The sequence below is a fragment of the Diadema antillarum genome, unplaced genomic scaffold (assembly GCF_040938485.1).
Source record: "Diadema antillarum isolate AM-2024a unplaced genomic scaffold, OU_Dant_1.0 seq00000765_RagTag, whole genome shotgun sequence".
In the NCBI taxonomy this organism is placed as follows: Eukaryota; Metazoa; Echinodermata; class Echinoidea; order Diadematoida; family Diadematidae; genus Diadema; species Diadema antillarum.
In genome coordinates this window covers 386,736-410,250 of record NW_027271655.1, presented here as the reverse complement: position 1 = coordinate 410,250, position 23,515 = coordinate 386,736, and the positions used below count along the sequence as shown (strand labels likewise).

General features: G+C 39.2%; 1 protein-coding gene across 1 annotated transcript in view; it reads left to right on the top strand.

Moving 5' to 3' along the window:
• The first annotated feature begins 6,870 nt into the window (after window positions 1-6,870).
• LOC139738697 (MARVEL domain-containing protein 1-like) overlaps window positions 6,871-23,515 on the top strand; it is a 50,012-nt gene continuing 33,367 nt past the window's right edge. Inside the window, exons 1-2 of the mRNA XM_071649331.1 lie at window positions 6,871-6,924; window positions 12,302-12,530. Of these exons, the coding sequence (XP_071505432.1) occupies window positions 12,369-12,530 (162 nt within the window). The 5' untranslated portion in view covers window positions 6,871-6,924; window positions 12,302-12,368. The remainder of the gene's footprint in view (window positions 6,925-12,301; window positions 12,531-23,515) is intronic.

The following is a 23,515-nucleotide window of genomic DNA, read 5'->3' as shown; positions in this document are numbered from 1 at the left end:
GATAGCATATCACAGTGCAAGTAAACTGAAAGATCGCTAAGAAAAAGGAGGAAAAAAAAAAGAAAAGAGCTAGACGAAAACAACAAATGAACTTAGAAATGGCCTAAATAATTGCAATGTATTCAACACAGCCACACAGCATACATGTATATCTTCCAACACTGAAACTAGTAGAGCTAATAACGAGCCTCAATACCTAATTATGTTACAAGTAGAATACAAAAGAAGGAAAGTATATAAATGTACGTAAATGCGTGTCAAATTTAACTATACACACCAAAAGCACAAATTATAATACACTTGAACGGATTATGTGTATGAGAGATGAGACAAGAAATATGAACTATAGAGGGTCAACTTAGCAGTTCCGTCCTGGTCATCGTAGAAGGCGACACCAACGAGAAGGAACAGCAAATAGATGTCGATAGATCCAAGGGTGATGATGATGTGTAGCATTCCAGTCATCGACCACAAGGAAGAAGAGCAGAATGCAGACCACTACCGAAGGATTCCTAGCATTGAATTTGGATTCCAAGGCGATGATCCTTCCACAGTACGTAAGCAGGCACCTTAAGTGATCAGCGGCTGGAATTCCACTATCAGCAACAGTCAAGATACGGGGTGGCCGGTGACAGAATCATCCGATCATGCAGCACAAAAATTGATGAAGGCAACACGATGGCTGTCATAACATGAACAGCATTGCAGGTATCACAAGTTCAGAGCTCATAGGCTGATACTGTAAATATTCAACGATGAAACAGCATCAACAATAATTGAAGGTAAAACTGAAGAGGGCTCTTATGTCCATGCAGTGTTGTTTACAGGGACAAAAGTATTATACCTTTGTATGTAAATGAATAGTAAAGCCCCAAACAGCAAAGCGTCCACAAAGTGCAGTTTTTAGGAGCTGACCATTTCTAACGCGAAATGCAGTGGAATGCAGCTCAAGGTAAAGATGTAATAACAGGATTCTCCAAAAACACCAGAGCAGCAATGTCTATATAATGTAGAAAGATGAACTCACAAGTTCGATCTCCGAGCGGGAAGCGATGGCCCCAGTTTACCGCTGCTACCAATTGTAAGAGCGTGATTTGTGAGTCCCTTGTCGGGTTATGTAGCGTGGTACAATCACAACTCTTACTGTACATTCAGACGCGAAGAAATATTTATGAAGTACACAGTTCGATATTCAGTTCATAACGTGTGTATATTTATTGGTAGTAGATATACACAATCTGTATATCCAGCGTAGAATGACAGCGAATATATATAAGAGCACTCCCGATAAGGTTACAACATAGCCATCTATCTGATGGCCAGGGAGAATCAGAGTTGAGGACTTCTGCCCAAGACAGGGGCGTCCAGAATGATCCCTCTCAACATGTGAGGGTCAGATATATCAGGGTTAGTAAGTAAGGGGTCTTTAATGTAAGAATTACTTTGGTTACCTGTACTAAAACTAGACAAAGGACTGACGGTGGGAATTGTAAATACAGGAGTCTGGATTGACTTGGGCTTGACCGGGAGAACAAAGGAAAGGATTAAGTATCAGTTTAATGGGGGTTTACTAGAGGAAATGGTATATTGTGCTGGTGGGCTATTACATGACCAGTTTGCTGGGAAGTTCACTGACATTGCTAATGAAAGAATATAGTTACTTTTAAACTGTGGGAATTGTAAACAGGAGTTTACTGAGAAGTTCTGTGACATTGCTAATGAAAGGATGTAGGAACTTTGCAACTGTGGGAATTGTAAACAGGATTTCGGGTGGACTGGATTTCTCAATGAACCAATGTTTAGGGTACCATCTTTCCGTCTTACACGACGTGCGTGTATGTCATACATATTTATAATTTTGTTTGCAATTACATGTAATCTGTTTTCTGTATATATTTGTATACTGTTATACTCCCGTATTACACTTTTTGACTCTGATGGATGGTTGAGTTAATAAACTTCAAACTTCAAACTTTCCTGTTCACGTCACCAGTGGCGTATAGGGAAAACGGCGCCCGGGGCAAGCGCGAAAATTGCGTCCCTAATTTCTGAAAAAGTGTTCAACCCCAACCCCATCCCGGTAGGGACTTACAAAAAAGTCCACATGTGCTTTTTCAAGCACTTAAAAGGGGTCTTTCGAGGGTGATTTAAATGTAATAAATTTAGATAGATTTTGACGAGCGAGCGAAGCGAGCGAGCCGAAAATTTTTGTATATTTCCGCGTCATCATCACGTTTTGTTCTTATCTTTTTTTGTGTGCTAAATTTTGGCGAGCGAGCGCAGCGAGCGAGCCGAAATTGCTGTATATCAGCTTACAAAATATGGAATTCTTGTCATTTTTTGCCTATTAAATCTTACAATTCTAATCAAGATATAGTGACGGCCTTATATAGATAACGATTTATACCAACAAACTGACGCGAGCATATTGATAAATTTTGGCGAGCGAGCGCAGCGAGCGAGCCGAAAATTGCTGTATTTCAGCTTACAAAACACGGAATTCTTGTCATTTTTTTTGCCTATCAAATCTTACAATAATTCTAATCAAGATATAGTGACTGCCTTATAGATAACGATTTATACCAACAAACTGACGCGAGCGGATTGATAAATTTTGGCGAGCGAGCGCAGCGAGCGAGCCGAAAATTGCTGTATTTCAGCTTACAAAACACGGAATTCTTGTCATTTTTTTGCCTATTAAATCTTACAATTCTAATCAAGATATTATAGTGACTGCCTTATAGATAACGATTTATACCAACAAACTGAGGCGAGCATATTGATAAATTTTGGCGAGCGAGCGCAGCGAGCGAGCCGAAAATTGCTGTATTTCAGCTTACAAAATATGGAATTCTTGTCATTTTTTGCCTATCAAATCTTACAATTCTAATCAAGATATAGTGACGGCCTTATAGATAACGATTTGTACCAACAAACTGAGTACTGAAAAAATACTCTAAATTAGTACGCACGAGCACTGGCGTAGCCAGGGGGGGCGATGGGGGCGGTCGCCCCCCCCCCTAAGATTTGGACCGGGGATTTGGGAGGCGGAAAAAAAATGCGTGTATACTGTATGCATGCACATGAAGCGGGTCACCTTTGCAACCTTTCATCAAATAAGATATATATTTTTTAATATTTCACTCAAAGTGTGCACCAGATCGTTGAATTTCAATTCAAAATATGCAAAATCTCTCGTGCTTGGGAGGGGGATACCCCCTCCCAAACCCTCCCCCTCTGTGCCTCTTTCCCTAGCTAAGTACACTTTTTAGATTTACAAAAAATTCTGAATAATTCTGAGTGCACAAGACTTATCACTTATATTCCGAAAACTGAAGGTTCCCTCATGTATAAGGAGAATTTCCCCTTTTAATCGACCCTTTCCTCCCTCAGCCCCCCCCCATCAGTTTTTTTTTTTTTTTTGTGATTTCCCAAATGTTGATTCCATCAATTTTATAATATGCGTATCGAGATATCTCAATTTCAACCTTAAAAAGATAAAAGCTCCATCGGAAGGGAAGGGTGGAGATAACACTCGCCCCCCCCCCCCCCCCCCCCGCCATGCAAAGAAGTAGACTGTGGCTATACCCAGATCGCTTTATTTCGATTCTAAAAACGCAAAAGCTCCGCGAGCGGGAGGGGGAATCCCCTTCCCCTAAGCTCTACCTCACTAGACTTTATACATACGCACAGATGGTGCACATTCGGAATAAGAGCTATAAATTCCGTGATTTTAACACTTCGATGAAAAAGTATTGCACCAAAAATTTGCACCAGATCGCTGAATTTCAGGTCTGAAAACGCAAAATCACCTTCGTGTGGGAGGGGATATGCCCCTATACACCCTCGTGTGCATGCTTTTTCTGTTTGATTGCTGAACAGACATCGTCCATGATATTCAGTGTAAGAATTAATACAAGAAGACTAGTGTATTTAAATTATACCATTTTATAGGCAAATTGTTCAATAATAATCTGCACTAAAATATACTGCAACCTTAAACAAGTGGGACTGTTTCAACTCGTTAAAACACGCAAAAACATGCATCAAATTGCACCATTTTCAACATCAAAATGCAAAAAGTTCTCACCGTGGAAGGGGGGACACCCCCTCCCACACCCTCCCCTACCCCCTCGCTCGCTCCGCTCGCTCGGGTTCAGTCGCGTTCATGATATTCAGTGAACAGAATTAATACAAGAAGTGTATCTAAATTATACCATTTTATAGGCAAATTGTTCAATAATAATCTACACTAAAATATACTGCAACCTTAAACAAGTGGGACTGTTTCAAGTCGTTAAAACACGCAAAAACATGCATCAAATTGCACCATTTGCAACATCAAAATGCAAAAAGTTCTCACCGTGGGAGGGGGGACACCCCCTCCCACACCCTCCCCTACCCCCTCGCTCGCTCCGCTCACTCGGGTTCAGTCGCGTTCATGATATTCAGTGAAAAGAATTAATACAAGAAGTGTATCTAAATTATACCATTTTATAGGCAAATTGTTCAATAATAATCTACACTAAAATATACTGCTATACCTTAAACAAGTGGGACTGTTTCACGTCGATAAAACGCGCAAAAACATGCATCAAATTGCACCATTTGCAACATCAAAATACAAAAAGTTCTTACCGTGGGAGGGGGGACACCCCCCTCCCACACCCTCCCCTCCCCCCTTTCTCGCTCTGATCGCTCGGGTTCAGTCGCGTTCATGATATTCAGTGAAAAGAATTGATACAAGAAGTGTATCTAAATTATACCATTTTATAGGCAAATTGTTCAATAATAATCTACACTAAAATATACTGCTACCTTAAACAAGTGGCAATGTTTCACGTCGATAAAACGCGCGAAAACATGCATCAAATTGCACCATTTGCAACATCAAAATGCAAAAAGTTCTTACCGTGGGAGGGGGACACCCCCCTCCCACACCCTCCCCTCCCCCCTCGCTCGCTCCGCTCGCTCGGGTTCAGTCGCGTTCATGATATTCAGTGAACAGAATTAATACAAGAAGTGTACTTAAATTATACCATTTTATAGGCAAATTGGTCAATAATAATCTACACTAAAATAAACTGCTACCTTAAACAAGTGGGACTGTTTCACGTCGATAAAACGCGCAAAAACATGCATCAAATTGCACCATTTGCAACATATAATGCAAAAAGTTCTTGCTGTGGGAGGGGGACACCCCCCTCCCACACCCTCCCCTACCCCCTCGCTCGCTCCGCTCGCTCGGGTTCAGTCGCGTTCATGATATTCAGTGAAAAGAATTAATACAAGAAGTGTATCTAAATTATACCATTTTATAGGCAAATTGTTCAATAATAATCTACATCAAAATAAACTGCTACCATAAACAAGTGGGACTGTTTCACGTCGATAAAACGCGCAAAAACATGCATCAAATTGCACCATTTACAACATCCAAATGCAAAAAGTTCTTACCGTGGGAGGGGGGACACCCCCCTCCCACACCCTCCCCCCCTCGCTCGCTCCGCTCGCTCGGGCTCCGTCGCTTCGCTCCCTCGCAGACTAACCGCCCCCCCCCCCCCTAAGATGAAATCCTGGCTACGCCGTTGCGCACGAGTGAGCCGAAATTTGTATATTTCCGCGCCATCATCACGTTTTGTTCCTATCTTCTTTTTTTGGATAAATTTTGGCGAGCGAGCGCAGCGAGCGAGCCGAAAATTGCTGTATTTCAGCTTACAAAACATGGAATTCTTGTCATTTTTTGTCTATCAAATCTTACAATTCTAATCAAGATATAGTGACGGCCTTGATAACGATTTATACCAACAAACTGAGGACTTGAAAAAAAAATACTCTAAATTAGAACGCGTGAGTGAGCCGAAATTTGTTTATATCCGCGTCATCATTACGTTTTGTTCTTATCTTGTTTGATTTGGGTTTTTTTTGCGCCCCCCCCCCCCCCCCGTATGTTCGACACCTTTGGCGCCCTCGTTTGATTCAATAGGCGATCGCTTCAGAGCGAAAGAAATAAAATTGCAGCCGCTGCTCCGTGTAAAGCCTTCTAACGATGGCATGTGTGAACACAATATACATTGTCATTTTGTCCACGTCATCATCACGTTTTGTTCTTTATCTTCTTTTTTATATATATAAATTTTTGCGAGTAGTTAGCGAGCGCAGCGAGCGAGCCGAAATTTCAGCTTACAAAACATGGAATTCTGGTGTGAACACAATAAACATTGTCATTTTTGTTGTTATTTTGTTTGATTTAGTTTTCTCTCCCCCCCCCCCCCCCCCCTTCCCGGTCCGGGCGAGGTTTTTTTCTTTTTTCTTTTTTCCTTCTTCTTCTTCTTCTTCTTTTTTTCTTTTTCTTTTTCTTTTTCTTCTTCGATTTTTTTCGTTTTTTCGTTTTCGGCGCCCACAAGGGGTGGCGCCCGGGGCACGTGCCCCCCTTGCCCCCCCCCCCCCCCCCCCCTAGATACGCCACTGCACGTCACAACGTTCTCAACACGTGTACCGGTACCTCAGCTACAAAACCAAGATTGAAAGTTGTCGTGGCTGTCGTTACGATCCTTGCGCACCAACATCACGCTTGTGAAGGTTACAGTACACTCCTATTTTAACTAAACTAAACTAAACTAAACTAAACTAAACTAAACTAAACTAAACTAAACCTGCGGTGCGCGCGCGGCACGCTAACGCTTCCTATCAGTGTGACGTGCACAGTGTGTGTGTGTGTGTCTGTGTGTGTGTACCTGTGTCTCTGTTTTCGTGGTATGCGCGACGTACGTACGTACCGTACCGTACGTACACATCCATATACCCGTACCCATCCATCGAGATCTAGCTACTTAGTATACATATTGCATTGTACATGTATAAGTATATCGTGAATGTTCTTTGACTACAGGGGTGACATCTCTACCACAGTGAAATTTTCTGGTAAGAAATCATATTTTATAGTATCTTGTTTGTTTGCTAGGACAAACTAGGGCAAACTAGTATTGATGAAAAATCGTCCCTTCTGTTAATGAGTCAATGGAGGCACTTGAACTGAAACAAAGTCAATTTATACCAGCAGACTACTACGACGGTACTTAGTACCGGGAACCGTACCTGTCGAACCGTCTGGAGCTAGCTGACAAGTGCAATATACGGTAGCTCTTGAAGCGATTGTTGTACTTTCGGGACGCTTGAGTTGAGGTTTGGCTGAATTCGAGGGGCGTGCTGCGCTGCGGGCCGCGGGACGCGGAACGGGCTACTGGTATCTAGCAAGTGTGGAGTGGTGTTGTTATTGAAGGGGCGTCTTCGCTACACCACACTCGATGACAGACGACGACTGCAGAACATGGCAATACAGAGAAGACGACCTATATTCCTATCAACATAGTTCTAGAACCTATGCGGTTTGAGGGTGTTTGACATAAGTCGAAAGTAATTTAAACTATCTAGTGAATGACATCGGGCTGATTTTGATGTTCTTATCATGTAAATTTACAGTCAGTAGATCTACACAGTAGTCGAGTTTGATCAAGACACACATGCCGGTGAATTAGAGTCTAACTTAGGCTTAATCAGTAACGTTAATTTATTTAAACTCACAACTGTACAACTGTGGTTGGGTCTTGAACCTTGAACCTTGTCCTTGAAGTAGTAATCCCTTTCAGCAGTTCCTTGAAACTATCCTGGGATGGTAGAAGTATCGTGCGTCAGTGAGAGGTGACATGGTGAACAGGATAATTTTTAATGTCACTAATGTACAATAATAATATAATATAATAATAATATGGTCTTATTTACCCAGGGTAGCCTCTTCAGTGTTGCCACTGTTCTACCAGAGGACCCTGCTATTATTATTACCCTAGCGTTGCCAGGTACCCATTTATACACCTGGGTCGAGAGGGACATTGTGGGTAAAAACATCTTGTCCAAGGATGTAAGCACTGGGCGGGATTCGAACTCACGGTCCTCCGTATGGGAGTCGGGAGTCTTATCCACTATGCCACAGCGCCCCCACAATAAAAGTGACGGTGCATAGTCTCTAGAGTAGTACTAGTCTAGTACATTCTAGATGTCTAGATTTTCTAGAAAGAAAATACTAAAACTAGATCTAGTTCAATGGCAGTCCAGGCCACACACTGTTATGACCTTTGAATTTTAATACAATGACACTTGCTGATCCATATTTTAGGTTACAGGATTGTATTCTGACATGTTTCAGCTTTTCAGTGATGCCATTGCATTGCAAACCAATTCATCTAAGGAATTTATATAATTACAGTATGATTATGAGTAAATATTGCCAGATGCCTGTCTAAGCTAAGAACCTATCACTAAAAGTATCGGCTATTTAATTAAGTCTATAGAGCTTAGAGGTTTATAGTTACCGATTCACTATTCATTCGCAACTCCCCAATGCTAATGCCCATACATTGTATGACTCACGTACACACATTATTTGCTGAAATTCGCCAGCTGCTCTGATGCATTGTAAGGCTGACCACTGCCCTGGCATGGCATGCATCTATCACCTGTGGGTCCAAGTGTGAGAAACTCCAAAAATCACACACAAGTCCACCAACAAATGTTGACCGAAAGATCGGTCTGTATCTGTCCGTCGGGGAATGTTCCGCGGAGACTGCGTCTGGCTTCACGGATCCCCTCCGTATACAAACCGAAGTCAATGATTGCGGCTCCTGTGTGGAGCAGTCGCGCACAGATCAAACGTTACGATAAACCAAATTTCAGACAGCTTTTTTACGTTCAAACAAGTATGACATGACATGACACATTATGCAGCAATATTTGGGATAAATTTCTCACATTGTGCAATCGAAATACTCACATAACCTCGGTTATAATGCAGAAATTTTATCGACATCGCAACATCGCCGTTCGTGAGCAGTAAGTCGCCATTTTGAATCTGTAACAATTGCTAAGCCAATCACATGCGAGGTACGTGTTTTAGTAAAACAAATACGTAGAAACTACCTCGCATGTGATTGGCTAATAGATTCATAGTGTATGTTTCTGCAGTTTGAATGTGACGACGCGACAGGCTGTGTTTTACGTTGAAAATTCTCCTAAAATGTTGGATTATTCATTAATCTGGTGAGTGTAACGTATTCTTAAAAAAATAATTTCACCATACAAGCTTAAATTTGCCGACCTAGGGCCGTGAATTAGACGCAATCGAGAAGGGTGAGGTACCTCACCCAATTTTCCATAGAGACAGTGGTTAAGAACATCCACACAGCAATGGGTACTGCAACCTTCCGTCTGTCTACGGAGGACAGCGTTAATGGCAAAATATAAAAGAGTCCTCCGGACAGACGGATCTTTCTGTCTACAACAAATGGTACCCCAAACTTTGCATTTTAAAAGCAAGTCCAAAGCAAAGCTGAAAGGATGTTTGATTTTGAACGCAAATATCAAACATAACTTTGTGTTTGATTCTGATCAAACACAAAGTTCGGGCGATTCGTGCATTTGATGTGATGTGAAGTTGCTTTGAGTTTCTAGCAACAGGTAACTATACATAGCCCTGTCAGAGCACAGCTGCATGCGCAAAGGTGTCTGGTAGGGTGTGGTTGGGCTAGCAGCATGATCCAGTAAGCATTACAGAATTCAGCATGTACCTTGACAATTCATCACATATTTGCTGGCTAATTACCCATGCACCTACACATGTGCTGAGTAGTGAGCAATTCTTGAACTGGTATTTGTTGTTTCTGTAGGCAGTCGGCAATGCTTATTGCAATAATTTCATTGTTTATGAGTTTATGACCAAAGTTGCATTGTGATGACATCATAGGGAAGTTAAAACATATGAGAATGTATAAATTCTATATAAATATCCAAAATATTAATTAGAATCATTTTGAGGTCAATAATCCAGGAACAGCTCCGACTACTCCCTCCATATCAGTGAAAGAACTCACAGCCACCAATACCTGGTTCCACCTGCCGCAGAACTCGTATCACCAAAACTCCTTCTTACCAAGAACCATCAAAGATGTGAACAGATTACCCCAGGAGGTGTTTGAGGCCAATGCCATTGACACATCCATGTCACGAGCCTTAGCCCAAATTTGGATGGTGATTTCTGCAACTACTTGAACCCTTCAAAGACTCTTGCAACTTATACATCCCTGAAAGTGACAGAGTAATCAGCAAGTATATTGTGGTCACTCTCACCGGAAGAAGAAAACTGTGTATGGCCCTGGATTGCCAAAACCTACTGTAACTAAGAGCTGTTATTTTTGCACACAGGTATTTTCGCGAATGAGGAGGTCACAGACACTTTCGTGAGATGTTATTTTTACAAAATTGACACCAAGAGTTATATAATATTGGATGGCCTTGAGATTAATACAAGGAAATATTGGACGAGCTATGCACAAATATTGGACGAGTCGAAGACGAGTCCAATATTTTGCTTAGCGAGTCCAATATTTCCTTGTATTAATCGAAAATAGGACATTCAATATCATCATTATTATCCTACAGAGGATTTTAGCAAAGAATGTTTTCACTTTGGCCTACCCTTTCTGTCTCCGACTCCGAGTGCTGTTCCTACTGTGTAGTGATCCCGACATGGGGTATGGTACATGTACACTCTTCAGTGCAAGTTAATCCACTTCAGTCTCTGATAAAACAGTGATCTATGTATCCAAGGCAGCCGTCATGTTACTGCTAGACCGAGATCTAGCTAATTTAGACCAGAATTAGATGTATTTGTATCCGAGATCTGAGAAACAATTCACGTCACATCTACCGTAGATCGTGAAAGATCGAATTAGGCTACTACTACCACAACTAGTCCTACTGTGCTGTATATAACGTACTTGTACACACGTACGTACATGTACAGTAACTGTAATATGCATATCGCGCATGCAAATGCAAGCGCAGCGGCGGCGGCCGGCTACATTATATCGCGCGCGGGCTATCTAGTTTAGCGCTGAGCATGCAGAGCTGCAGATCAATCGTCTCCTTGCGCCTGCATGCACAAAAAAATGCAACTTGTTTTCATCAAACCTAAATTTAACTTCCTGTTATGAAAGTGATATTTTGAAAAATTGTGTGAAAAACAATTTCAACTTACTGATATATGAAATGTGTTTGTATAAACACAGAATTTTAGAAGAAACGATATTCTAGTTAATTCGTGATTGACCAATCACAGACGTTTTTACTTCTTATTTCAGGTCATCTCGTATATATCTCAACCAATCACGGTGCAGTTTATAAAAACTTTGGGGAATCCCCCTCTTGCCCTCCAATATTTTAAATATTGGTCGCCTCGGCAAAAAATATTGGTCGAGTTCAACAAACTTTTTAAGTGGGTTGGAGGTTATGAGGTGCGTCGACAAAATAACACTTGTATTTGGGCTCTAAAAATCCTCTGTAAGGATAATGATATTGTATAGTATGTGCACAAAGATGTACATACCATACTACACAGTGTGTGGCAATAAATTCGCAAGCTGACTTGCGAAGTTCATGAAAACCAAACCCTCGCCAAAATAATAGCATTTACAGTAGTTTTTTCTGCTACATGTAGTCTAGTTCTATGATGTTACTCTTAACTTTAAAGCTAAAACATACTGTAAAAGTTTATGCAATCATTTTTGTTCATCTAGCCTGTGTAATAATCTTGTTTGTAGTAAAGATCTTCAGATTATAGATCTGTAGTATTACTCTGATAAATTCTGAATCAAATCCCTCTCATTGAAATATGCTTTCTCCTTCTTTTATATTACATAAAATTGTTCAATGATAATGATCTTTCTCATCTTTATAATAGAAAATTGAGTGATGATTACATTCAGATGCCCACCAAGAAGGCAGTATAGATTATTTTCAAGTCACACTTTATCGTAGATTTCACAAATAATAGTTTGATTTCATTCTATTTTTTATTTCTCTACTGCTTGTAAATGGATTGTCAGCATTTATTATTTTGTGCTTTCTCTTTTAAGATTGTCATTATTATGATTATTATTATAATTATTATTTTTATTATTGTTATCAAATTATTATTTTTATTATTATAATTATTATTATAATTATTATTATTATTAAATTATTATTATTAGTATTATTAGTATTATTTCTACCACACTGTCACATGCACATTGCTTTTAGTGAAGAAACCTAAGAGAACTATGCATTTTACATACCGGTACACTTGATACAAATCCTCTTCTTCTGTTTGAACTGAAAGATGCATTTTGTGCTTCCACAGTGAGAGTATAAAAGGCATTATTTTCCTACACTCAAGCTGCTACTGAACATTGTTTTTGCCCATACACAGTGTGCAGAAACAGGGTCTGAAGTTGCAGTTTTTATACAGCGTGGAATAACAAGCTCCATCTGCAACCATGGCTGACCCCTACCCAGCAGAACCAGCTGCCTTTCCCGACTCTCATACAACCACGACACACACGACCAGTACCTACCAGACCACATCAACAAGCATGCAGTGCACTTTCGACAAGGCATATGCCTTGTCACTTCCAGGAATACTCAGGGTTGTGGAGATGGTAAGCAAACCCACAGACTGTAACCAAACAGTCCTGTCTTTAAATCTGTGAAGCTGATCCAGATAACATGAGGGATATTGATCCAAAATTGTAGGACAAGTTACAAGACAGATCATGTACTCTTCTTTTTTTCCCCTTGTATTGTCCAACCAACTTTTTTCTTTTTGCTTACTACAGTAGTCAACCTTGCTTAAGTCAGCCTTGCATAAGTTGAAGATCTTTCAAGTCTCCTTTCAATACTGTTGATTTTAATCCCTCATAAGCTGAATTTTCTTTAAGTCAAAGCTATTTCTTCTTTCCAAATAGATTCAACTAAAGCGAGGTTGACTGTACAATGTACAAGAGGTGAGATCGACTGTCAAATTTGAATATCAAGATGTGCTACAAGTCTTGGATGTAATAACCCCATATACGTCTCCAGCATTTTATTTTCTTTCTTCTTCTTTTTATCTTTCTTTCCTTTTTTGTTTTTCAGAGATAGAAAGCAAAAAATGATTGAAATGAAGTGAAATCCCACCTCTCAACTTGGATATAGCTTTCCTGATACAATACTTGCTATTGTCTATATTGACTCACATATTCAACGTAATCATATTCCTGAGTATGGCACTCTCGACAAAGTCCTCTATTTGAAGGCACTCTAAACATACATCACTGGCACTCACTAGTAATAGCCATTTCAGTTTCTATGGAAGTTGCTTCTCTGGAGGGAATTTTATATCAAACAATGTACAGTGTATTAAAGATTTCCATCAAGCAGATTTCCATCAAGCTCAAGCTACACTTAACAAAGAAAATTGAAAGTGTTTTTATCACTCTTAGGAAAAAAAAATGCTAAAAGTTAGTGATTTATCACCAAGAAAGGGATTCCTTGCAAATATGAATGTGAATGTATTCCATGCTCATCACACATATTTACTAAAGATGATCCAAAGAGCCTGTTTGTCCGAGTCTCTTAGTACAGTAGAGGGGTTGGAAAACAAGTTTTTCTACCCCTTGTAAGCAGGGCTCCCACTTAAAGGGAAATGAAACCCAAATAGTATGTGGATTGAGTGAATGTAGCAATATTAATACTTTGACACATCAGCAAAGTTTGATTAATATTGGAAATTCCATTGAAAGTTTTTAAGGTTTCAGTGCAGTATAAGTATAAGTCAAGTATAAGTCTAGTGCTCTTTCATTCTGCTAGAAAAATGAAAATATTTTGCTGTCCATATGTGATGCTACAAAGTGTTGTAATCTCCGTATTCAGCGATTGCTGCATTAAAACTTTAAAAAAATTCATATCTCTAGAATTGCTTTTCTGATTTTCCTCAAACTTTGCTTAAATGCATTCATCTAGTATTGATAAATTTCCACAGTTAGCATCCGTTTTGAGGTTTCAGCTAAAGTGTGTCCAGATAAAGCAGTTTGTCGTTTCGATTAAGCACTGAAAATAATGCATAAGAAATCTGTTAAATTACATTTAATTACACTTAAATGGGTTCCTGATTATCGTTTGAGCACTCATTGTATCTCCAGCTTTAAGAAAAAAGAAATGAAAGTAATGTGAATCTGACAGTTTTAATTTTGAATTTTGTACAAGGTTATCATATCCCCTTGTGGAGTCATGCTTAATATTTGTTTAAGATGCCCTGAAAAGTTGAAGAATATTATGTTTTCATTTTATGTTTGCCTTTTGTCTCACCTCCCTGGTCTCACAAATTGTGTTCATGCATCAGCTCAGTTGGGCTCATTGAGTATGAAAGACACCAACCCCACTTGGATGCAAGTGCTTAGTAAATTAATCCACTGTGCTGTGCCGCCTCCCATTTAATTTTGCACCCTTTACTCTTAGCAACAGGGTTTCATAGTGTGAGTCTATTACAATTAGTCTTACACCATACAAATCTTTGCAATTAGCATATGACATCAGTTGCCCAGTGGGCCAATATCAGTATTGATAGGCACAAGACCAACAGCCATTAGAGTCCGCGAACAATAACTTGAGCTGAGACAAGGGATTAGGTCCAGTGCAGGGACAAGGTCTAAAGGGATTTCACGCTTTAACAAATCCAATACATCATCTGAATAGTATTGTTTGGCATTGTGTAACTACGGGTATTAATAGATTACCAGTATCTAACTTACATGCATTGACTTGTATGTTAGTTTGTTAGTGTGCAGATGGGTTGTTGCTCATAGGGATGTGGCATCATTGTAATGTGCATCCTACAAGCTTGATTGATAAAAGATTCTTCTCTGAGTATTTGTTTGTTTTGTTTCTACAGTCAACCTACCCTAAATTGCATCCGAAGGGACCGGACAAAATCCTGTAACGTGTGCAAATTTACATAGCTTCAAGTTTTTGTTTTTGTTTTTCTTTTTCTTTTTCGTTCTGCTCAAAGACAAAGAGCAGATACCCTACTGTATATATTTGATATAAAGTATCGGTCTGTACCATCCCGTGAATGTGATGCACAAATTTGGGAATGATCAATGTTACAAGCTGTGTGCATAGAGCAACTCCTCATTCACCAGTAAGTCTAATCACCCAGAGCCTCCTCTTAGTGAGAATGTAAGGAAATTGATTGATGGTACCAATTTGTGGACATGGCTAGCTCAGTGTGGAGAAGCCTGCACTGGTGATGAAGACCAATGATATTTCATTTACATTCGCGAGACGTGATTGAAGGGGACATGTAGGCCAGACCGTAGAATGTGACTGAGTGATTCAGCAACTGGTCGGCAGAGGCGTTTTCACCACCCTACCAAGGGCAGACCAACAAAGTTGTGAATACCTTCCCTATAGATTCTATGCTGCTGGTGTGATTTGACTTCTTTATCTTTTTCCAGGTTGAGTAACACCTCCTTTGGGACATTGAACTGACAGTTTTCACTTTGCAATTATGTAAAATATGGCAATTTTTACTTGTGTAGTTTGACTCCTCTGTCCACACTTCAAAAACACTTGACTGTCACAACATCATAGGGCATTTAGGGCGTGTATTACATTTGTATCATCATCATCTTACTGTGTACCGGTATATTATGCAGCATGAAGGACTGATACATGATTTATACACCACATAGCTTAGCGGTACATGGTACTTGAAATGAAGTCTTGTGAAACCAGCTAGAAGTGTCAGATATCTCCTGGATAAAACTTGAGAGATTTTATGCTGCCAGATTTCCACTCATGTAAACTTGTGAGGTTGTGTCCTCATTGACAGCAATCCAAGGAAAATACACTGCAAAGTATTTTGATGTAAGGATGAGTGACTGAATGTAAATACTCTTCTCTTTCTCAGCTGGCACATGCCTACAGCTTATCGAGGCAACCTGGTTAGGCCAACAAGCCAACACAATATGATTTATATTGGTACATAGTACATGTATATAGCATCTTGGTGTTCATGTAATCATACGGCTGAATTGAAAGTATCTATTTAACAATGGCTTTCAGTGTCATACATGTCTGCAGTTTTTTTTTTTTTTTCATTTTGTTCAATGCTTGAGATATTTAACAGACTTTTAGTAATGTCCATAGCTATTTGCACATGATTTCATGTGAGAGACAATGGTCATTTGGGCAATTCCGCAGTTAGAGGGACATGACCATAAAATTTCAATTTGTTTTTTTCCTTGATTTTTGTGTTTGACTTTAGAAAGAACACATTGATGATTCAGGAAAAACTATTTTTCATGGTATATTGACAGTTTTAAGTATTGAATTCAACAATTTTGTACAAGCAATCTCTCAGATTAAATTTCATCAGCAAAATCTCCATAATGGCAAAGATAGCTAGTCAAGTGAAATGCCATTTTCTAGCCACAAATATTGAAATCATTGAGGCAATGTAGTGCTTTCATGGATAGATTAAGTAAAATCAATGTGCATGTCTTCGAAATGCAAACATGTGTGCATTTCCCCAACCCTCGTACAGTCATGTAACGTTACTAACCAAAAAGTGAAATTATTTACCTCCAGAGAGTATAAAGTGTCTATGAGTGATAATATTTCAGTTTTTCCTGCTGTGTCCAATGACTAATTAAAATATAGAAATAAGTATTACTAATCATTATAGAAGTTAGAAATAATAGCAGTCAAAATGTGTAACGTTACTAACCATGTGACGTTACTAACCACAGCCTGTGTGTATTGTAACGTTACTAACCATGAAATAAGTGAATAAGACTCCAATGGACTGGTCCTGGTCTGGCAAAATTTTGCCTGACCATAGAGCCGGATGTCAACTACAAGATTATGAGGTCATACAACAGAAAAATATTCACTTTTTTTTAGTAAATAAATTATGCAAATTTACGCATGAAGTTATATTTTCACCTACAACTCCATATAAAAGACTGAAGGATTGCTAAATTTTTAGCTCACCTGAGCCAAAGGCTCAAGTGAGCTATTGCGATCGCCCTTCGTCCGGCGTCCGTCGTGCGTCGTCCGTCGTCCGTCGTCCGTCGTCCGTCGTCCGTCGTCCGTCGTGCGTCGTGCGTAAACTTTTTACATTTTCATCTTCTTCTTGAAAACCCCATGACCGATTTTCATCAAACTTGGCAGGTAGCATCCCTAGGGGGTTAGGAACTCAATTTGTTAAAATGGGCACCATGCCCCACCCAGGGGGCCCCCAGGGGGGCCCAAACCCCCCAAAATTAAGGAATCTGTAAAAATCTTCTTCTCTAGAACCAGAAGTGATAGAGCGAAGTTAATACTATGAGTTAGTACATTGATGACTGTAGTTTCAAGTTTGTTCATGGCAGAATCAGGGGTGCCCCCCTTGGGACCCAGGGGAGGGGGGTGGGGAAGGGTTCTAATGGGGCCTAAATTGTACATTTTCATCTTCTTCTTGAGAACTCCATGACCCATTTTCACCAAACTTGGCAGGTAGCATCCCTAGGGGGTTAGGAACTCCATTTGTTAAAATGGGCACCATGACCCACCCAGGGGGCCCCCAGGGGGCCCAAACCCCCCAAAATTAAGGAATCCGCAAAAACCTTCTTCTCTAGAACCAGAAGTGATAGAGCTAGGTTAATACTATGAGTTAGCACATTGATGACTGTAGTTTCAAGTTTGTTCATGGCAGAATCAGGGGTGCCCCCCTTGGGACCCAGGGGGGGGGGGGGGGTGAGGAGGGGTCCTAATGGGGCCTAAATTGTACATTTTTATCTTCTTCTTGAGAACCCCATGACCCATTTTCACCAAACTTGGCAGGTAGCATTCCTAGGGGGTTAGGATCTCAATTTGTTAAAATGGGCACCATGCCCCGCCCAGGGGGCCCCCAGGGGGCCCAAACCCCCCAAATGAAGGAATCTTTAAAAATCTTCTCTAGAATCAGAAGTTATAGAGCTGAGATAATACTATGAGTGAGTACATTAATGACTGTAGTTTCAAGTTTGTTCATAGGAGATCCAGGGGTGCCCCTCTTGGGGGTAGGGGGAGGGGGGTGGTTGGAAGGGTTCTAATGGGGCCTAAATTGTACATTTTCATCTTCTTCTTGAGAACTCCATGACCTATTTTCACCAAACTTGGCAGGTAGTATCCCTAGGGGGTTAGGAACTCCATTTGTTAAAATGGGCACCATGACCCACCCAGGGGGCCCCCAGGGGGCCCAAACCCCCCAAAATTAAGGAATCCGCAAAAACCTTCTTCTCTAGAACCAGAAGTGATAGAGCTAGGTTAATACTATGAGTTAGCACATTGATGACTGTAGTTTCAAGTTTGTTCATGGCAGAATCAGGGGTGCCCCCCTTGGGACCCGGGGGGGGGGGGGGGTGAGGAGGGGTCCTAATGGGGCCTAAATTGTACATTTTTATCTTCTTCTTGAGAACCCCATGACCCATTTTCACCAAACTTGGCAGGTAGCATTCCTAGGGGGTTAGGATCTCAATTTGTTAAAATGGGCACCATGCCCCGCCCAGGGGGCCCCCAGGGGGCCCAAACCCCCCAAATGAAGGAATCTTTAAAAATCTTCTCTAGAATCAGAAGTTATAGAGCTGAGATAATACTATGAGTGAGTACATTAATGACTGTAGTTTCAAGTTTGTTCATAGGAGATCCAGGGGTGCCCCTCTTGGGGGTAGGGGGAGGGGGGTGGTTGGAAGGGTCCAAATGGGGGCCTGAATTGTACATTTTCATCTTCTTCCTGAAAACCTCATGATGGATTTTTGTCAAACTTGGCAGGTAGCATCCCTAGGTGGTCAGGATCTCAATTTATCAAACTGGGCACCATGCCCCACCCAGAGGGCCCCAGGGGGCCCCAATTCCCCCAAATTAAGGAATCTTGAAAAAATTGGGCCCTTATTGTACATTTTCATCTTCCACTTGAGAATGCCTCGTCAAATTTTGGTAGAGCTGTGAATAATTTAGATTAGTGACTGCGTGAAAGGTGAACTTGCGATACTCAGGTGAGCGCTAGACCCGCGGGTCTCTTGTTGTGTAAGAGTTCTTTAAGACACTTTGAACAATTTTCTTGTAAAAAAATAGCAAAATCAAAATCAGTTTCTTTTGTTTTCTTTTGTTTTGTTAATTTGTTATGTAATTTATTGTTTTTTCGACCTTTTGTTTTCTACTGTTTTTTTTTTTCCAAAATTTGTTGCAGGCACTTTTTCAAGCTTATCTACATTAGAATTGATTAATTCCAATGGTCAAATGTTGAAATAATCGAATTTATATCAATTTAACAAAAAACACAATTTGCATTTGATTTGCCTTCAATATCATGAATTTGAGCTGTTTTCAGGTCAGCATGCAGTTTTAGAATAGGGTTAAAACAAAAGAAAAAAAGGGGGCACTGTGGATATACTTCTAGATTTCTTTACTAACCAAGTAACACATACATGTGTGGATATGGTCAGCATCTCAATTTAAAAAATCGCTACATTGCTGCAGCATTCGCACCACTAGAAAAGGCTCACAAGGTGCACATTGAGCGGATTTTTTTTTCCACTTCAAATGGGAAGGGGCAATTGATGGAATGTATGGGCCAGCTGAGCATTTTGTGTAGAAAGTAGTGAACAATCAAGTCCACTTCAAATTTTCTGTCCCAATTTGAAATTGTCATACAGTGGTTTGTCAGGGTTAGTTACAGTTCAGATGCAGCAAACAGACTTTTGTTTTCAGAGCAATGCAGAGATTAGACATTCAAAATGGTCTACAGGAAAAAAAGATACATGTCTCTAGACTTGAATAAACATGAATTCATCTAATATTATTTGAATTCATGTCATATGACTTAAACTACTTTCACAATAATATAAAACATTGCATTATGCTGGATTCCTATACTTGTGCAATGACTACGCACACAACAATTGGCCATACACTGTACATACAGTGTACTACATACCAGAACATTAGTTTTTGCTCTTTGATTTCTTTCCCCTTTCTTTATTAAGGTACTCTTGATAAGGAACACATAAAATGTATGTACTGTTTTGCTCAATAAAACAGGCTACTTTTGTGAATTACATTGTACTGTGAGTCATGATGAACAGTGATCAAGAAAGTTCTGGAACTGTGGATATCACTTGACCCAGTCTTTAAAAGTGGTACTTTTTTTAGTTTGTAATTTATGCAAACTTTTTTTTCTAGTGTTTTTTTAACACCTTGTATACAAGTACAATGGTACTATACTGCATGAGTTTGATGATTGAAATGATAGTTTCATGTCTTATCTGATGTTTCTTAGCTTTAACTTCACATTCTCATGAGGAAACATGTAATGATTTGAGTTAACACACAATTCTGTAATCACTGGACAAACTGTAACGTTACTAACCGTAACGTTACTAACCATGATTTTTGTACTTAATTTTCAAACAAAATAATAATGAGAAAGGATATTTGGGGTAGATATTGCCCTTAAAGCTAGAAATGAAAAATAAGTGTTGATATATTTCAAGCTATACCAGTTTTAGCAAACTTTTCGTTCAAAGATGCTCATCAATTTTGTATGTCCTTTTATTGTAACGTTACTAACCGGCATTAAAAGCAGACCTTTCTTCTAAAATAGTTCATGAAATGATATCATTCTTTGCTCTGTTCTAGGTCTACACTAGAATGATCTCTGGTGGCATTAATGAGACTTCACATCCACAGATAGAGAAATGAGCCTAATCTAAATCATGAGAAAGTCCCTAAAATGTAATGTTACTAACCGCGGAATTGCCCATTTGTATCTGTCATAATGCCATAATGTGCTTACCCTCAAATCTTTCCCAATTTTCCTTCAAAATACTGTTCTTGTATGGGTTTGCTTGAATTTGGTAATTTGCTGCCCTGATATAACCTCCTAAATGGCTCAAACCAACATTGTTGAGTTCCGGTCAATTATGTAAAATATGGCAATTTTTACTTGTGTAGTTTGACTCCTCTGTCCACACTTCCTTCAAAACAATTGACTGTCACAACATCATAGGGCATTTAGGGCGTGTATTACATTTGTATCATCATCTTCTTACTGTGTACCGGTATATTATGCAGCATGAAGGACTGATACATGATTTATACACCACATAGCTTAGCGGTACATGGTACTTGAAATGAAGTCTTGTGAAACCAGCTGGAAGTGTCAGATATCTCCTGGATAAAACTTGAGAGATTTTGCGCTGCCAGATTTCCACTCGTAATATAAACTTGTGAGGTTGTGTCCTCATTGACAGCAATCCAAGGAAAATACACTGCAAAGTATTTTGATATAAGGATGAATGACTGAATGTAAATACTCTTCTCTTTCTCAGCTGGCACATGCCTACAGCTTATCGAGGCAACCTGGTTAGGCCAACAAGCCAACACAATATGATTTATATTGGTACATAGTATAGCATCTTGGTGTTGATGTTTACTCATACTGCTGGATTGAAAAGATCAATTTAACAATGGTTTTCAGTGTCATACATGTCTGCAGTGACCACCTGCTTATGATGATCACATTTTGTTGTTATTGTTGTTTTTACATTCGATGAGTAGTCATCAGGGAAAGGTTTGACCATAAAAGGATCAGGGGTATTTGAGACTTATGCTAATTGTTTATTGCCAGGGCCATCTTTGATTCTTTTTTATTCAGATCTTCTGAGAACACTTGCTCAAACACACAGCCAAGACATGTTCGCTCAAAATGTTTTGATTTTGCTCTTGTCTCTTTTTTTTTTTTTTTTTTTTCATTTTGTTCAATGCTTGAGATATTTAACAGACTTTTAGTAATGTCCATAGCTATTTGCACATGATTTCATGTGAGAGACAATGGTCATTTGGGCAATTCCGCAGTTAGAGGGACATGACCATAAAATTTCAATTTGTTTTTTTCCTTGATTTTTGTGTTTGACTTTAGAAAGAACACATTGATGATTCAGGAAAAACTATTTTTCAGGGTATATTGACAGTTTTAAGTATTGAATTCAACAATTTTGTACAAGCAATCTCTCAGATTAAATTTCATCAGCAAAATCTCCATAATGGCAAAGATAGCTAGTCAAGTGAAATGCCATTTTCTAGCCACAAATATTGAAATCATTGAGGCAATGTAGTGCTTTCATGGATAGATTAAGTAAAATCAACGTGCATGTCTACGAAATGCAAACATGTGTGCATTTCCCCAACCCTCGTACAGTCATGTAACGTTACTAACCAAAAAGTGAAATTATTTACCTCCAGAGAGTATAAAGTGTCTATGAGTGATAATATTTCAGTTTTTCCTGCTGTGTCCAATGACTAATTAAAATATAGAAATAAGTATTACTAATCATTATAGAAGTTAGAAATAATAGCAGTCAAAATGTGTAATGTTACTAACCATGTGACGTTACTAACCACAGCCTGTGTGTATTGTAACGTTACTAACCATGAAATAAGTGAATAAGACTCCAATGGACTGGTCCTGGTCTGGCAAAATTTTGCCTGACCATAGAGCCGGATGTCAACTACAAGATTATGAGGTCATACAATAGAAAAATATTCACTTTTTTTTAGTAAATAAATTATGCAAATTTACGCATGAAGTTATATTTTCACCTACAACTCCATATAAAAGACTGAAGGATTGCTAAATTTTTGTGTAAGAGTTCTTTAAGACACTTTGAACAATTTTCTTGTAAAAAAATAGCAAAATCAAAATCAGTTTCTTTTGTTTTCTTTTGTTTTGTTAATTTGTTATGTAATTTATTGTTTTTTCGACCTTTTGTTTTCTACTGTTTTTTTTTCTCCAAAATTTGTTGCAGGCACTTTTTCAAGCTTATCTACATTAGAATTGATTAATTCCAATGGTCAAATGTTGAAATAATCGAATTTATATCAATTTAACAAAAAACACAATTTGCATTTGATTTGCCTTCAATATCATGAATTTGAGCTGTTTTCAGGTCAGCATGCAGTTTTAGAATAGGGTTAAAACAAAAGAAAAAAAGGGGGCACTGTGGATATACTTCTAGATTTCTTTACTAACCAAGTAACACATACATGTGTGGATATGGTCAGCATCTCAATTTAAAAAATCGCTACATTGCTGCAGCATTCGCACCACTAGAAAAGGCTCACAAGGTGCACATTGAGCGGATTTTTTTTTTCCACTTCAAATGGGAAGGGGCAATTGATGGAATGTGTGGGCCAGCTGAGCATTTTGTGTAGAAAGTAGTGAACAATCAAGTCCACTTCAAATTTTCTGTCCCAATTTGAAATTGTCATACAGTGGTTTGTCAGGGTTAGTTACAGTTCAGATGCAGCAAACAGACTTTTGTTTTCAGAGCAATGCAGAGATTAGACATTCAAAATGGTCTACAGGAAAAAAAGATACATGTCTCTAGACTTGAATAAACATGAATTTATCTAATATTATTTGAATTCATGTCATATGACTTAAACTACTTTCACAATAATATAAAACATTGCATTATGCTGGATTCCTATACTTGTGCAATGACTACGCACACAACAATTGGCCATACACTGTACATACAGTGTACTACATACCAGAACATTAGTTTTTGCTCTTTGATTT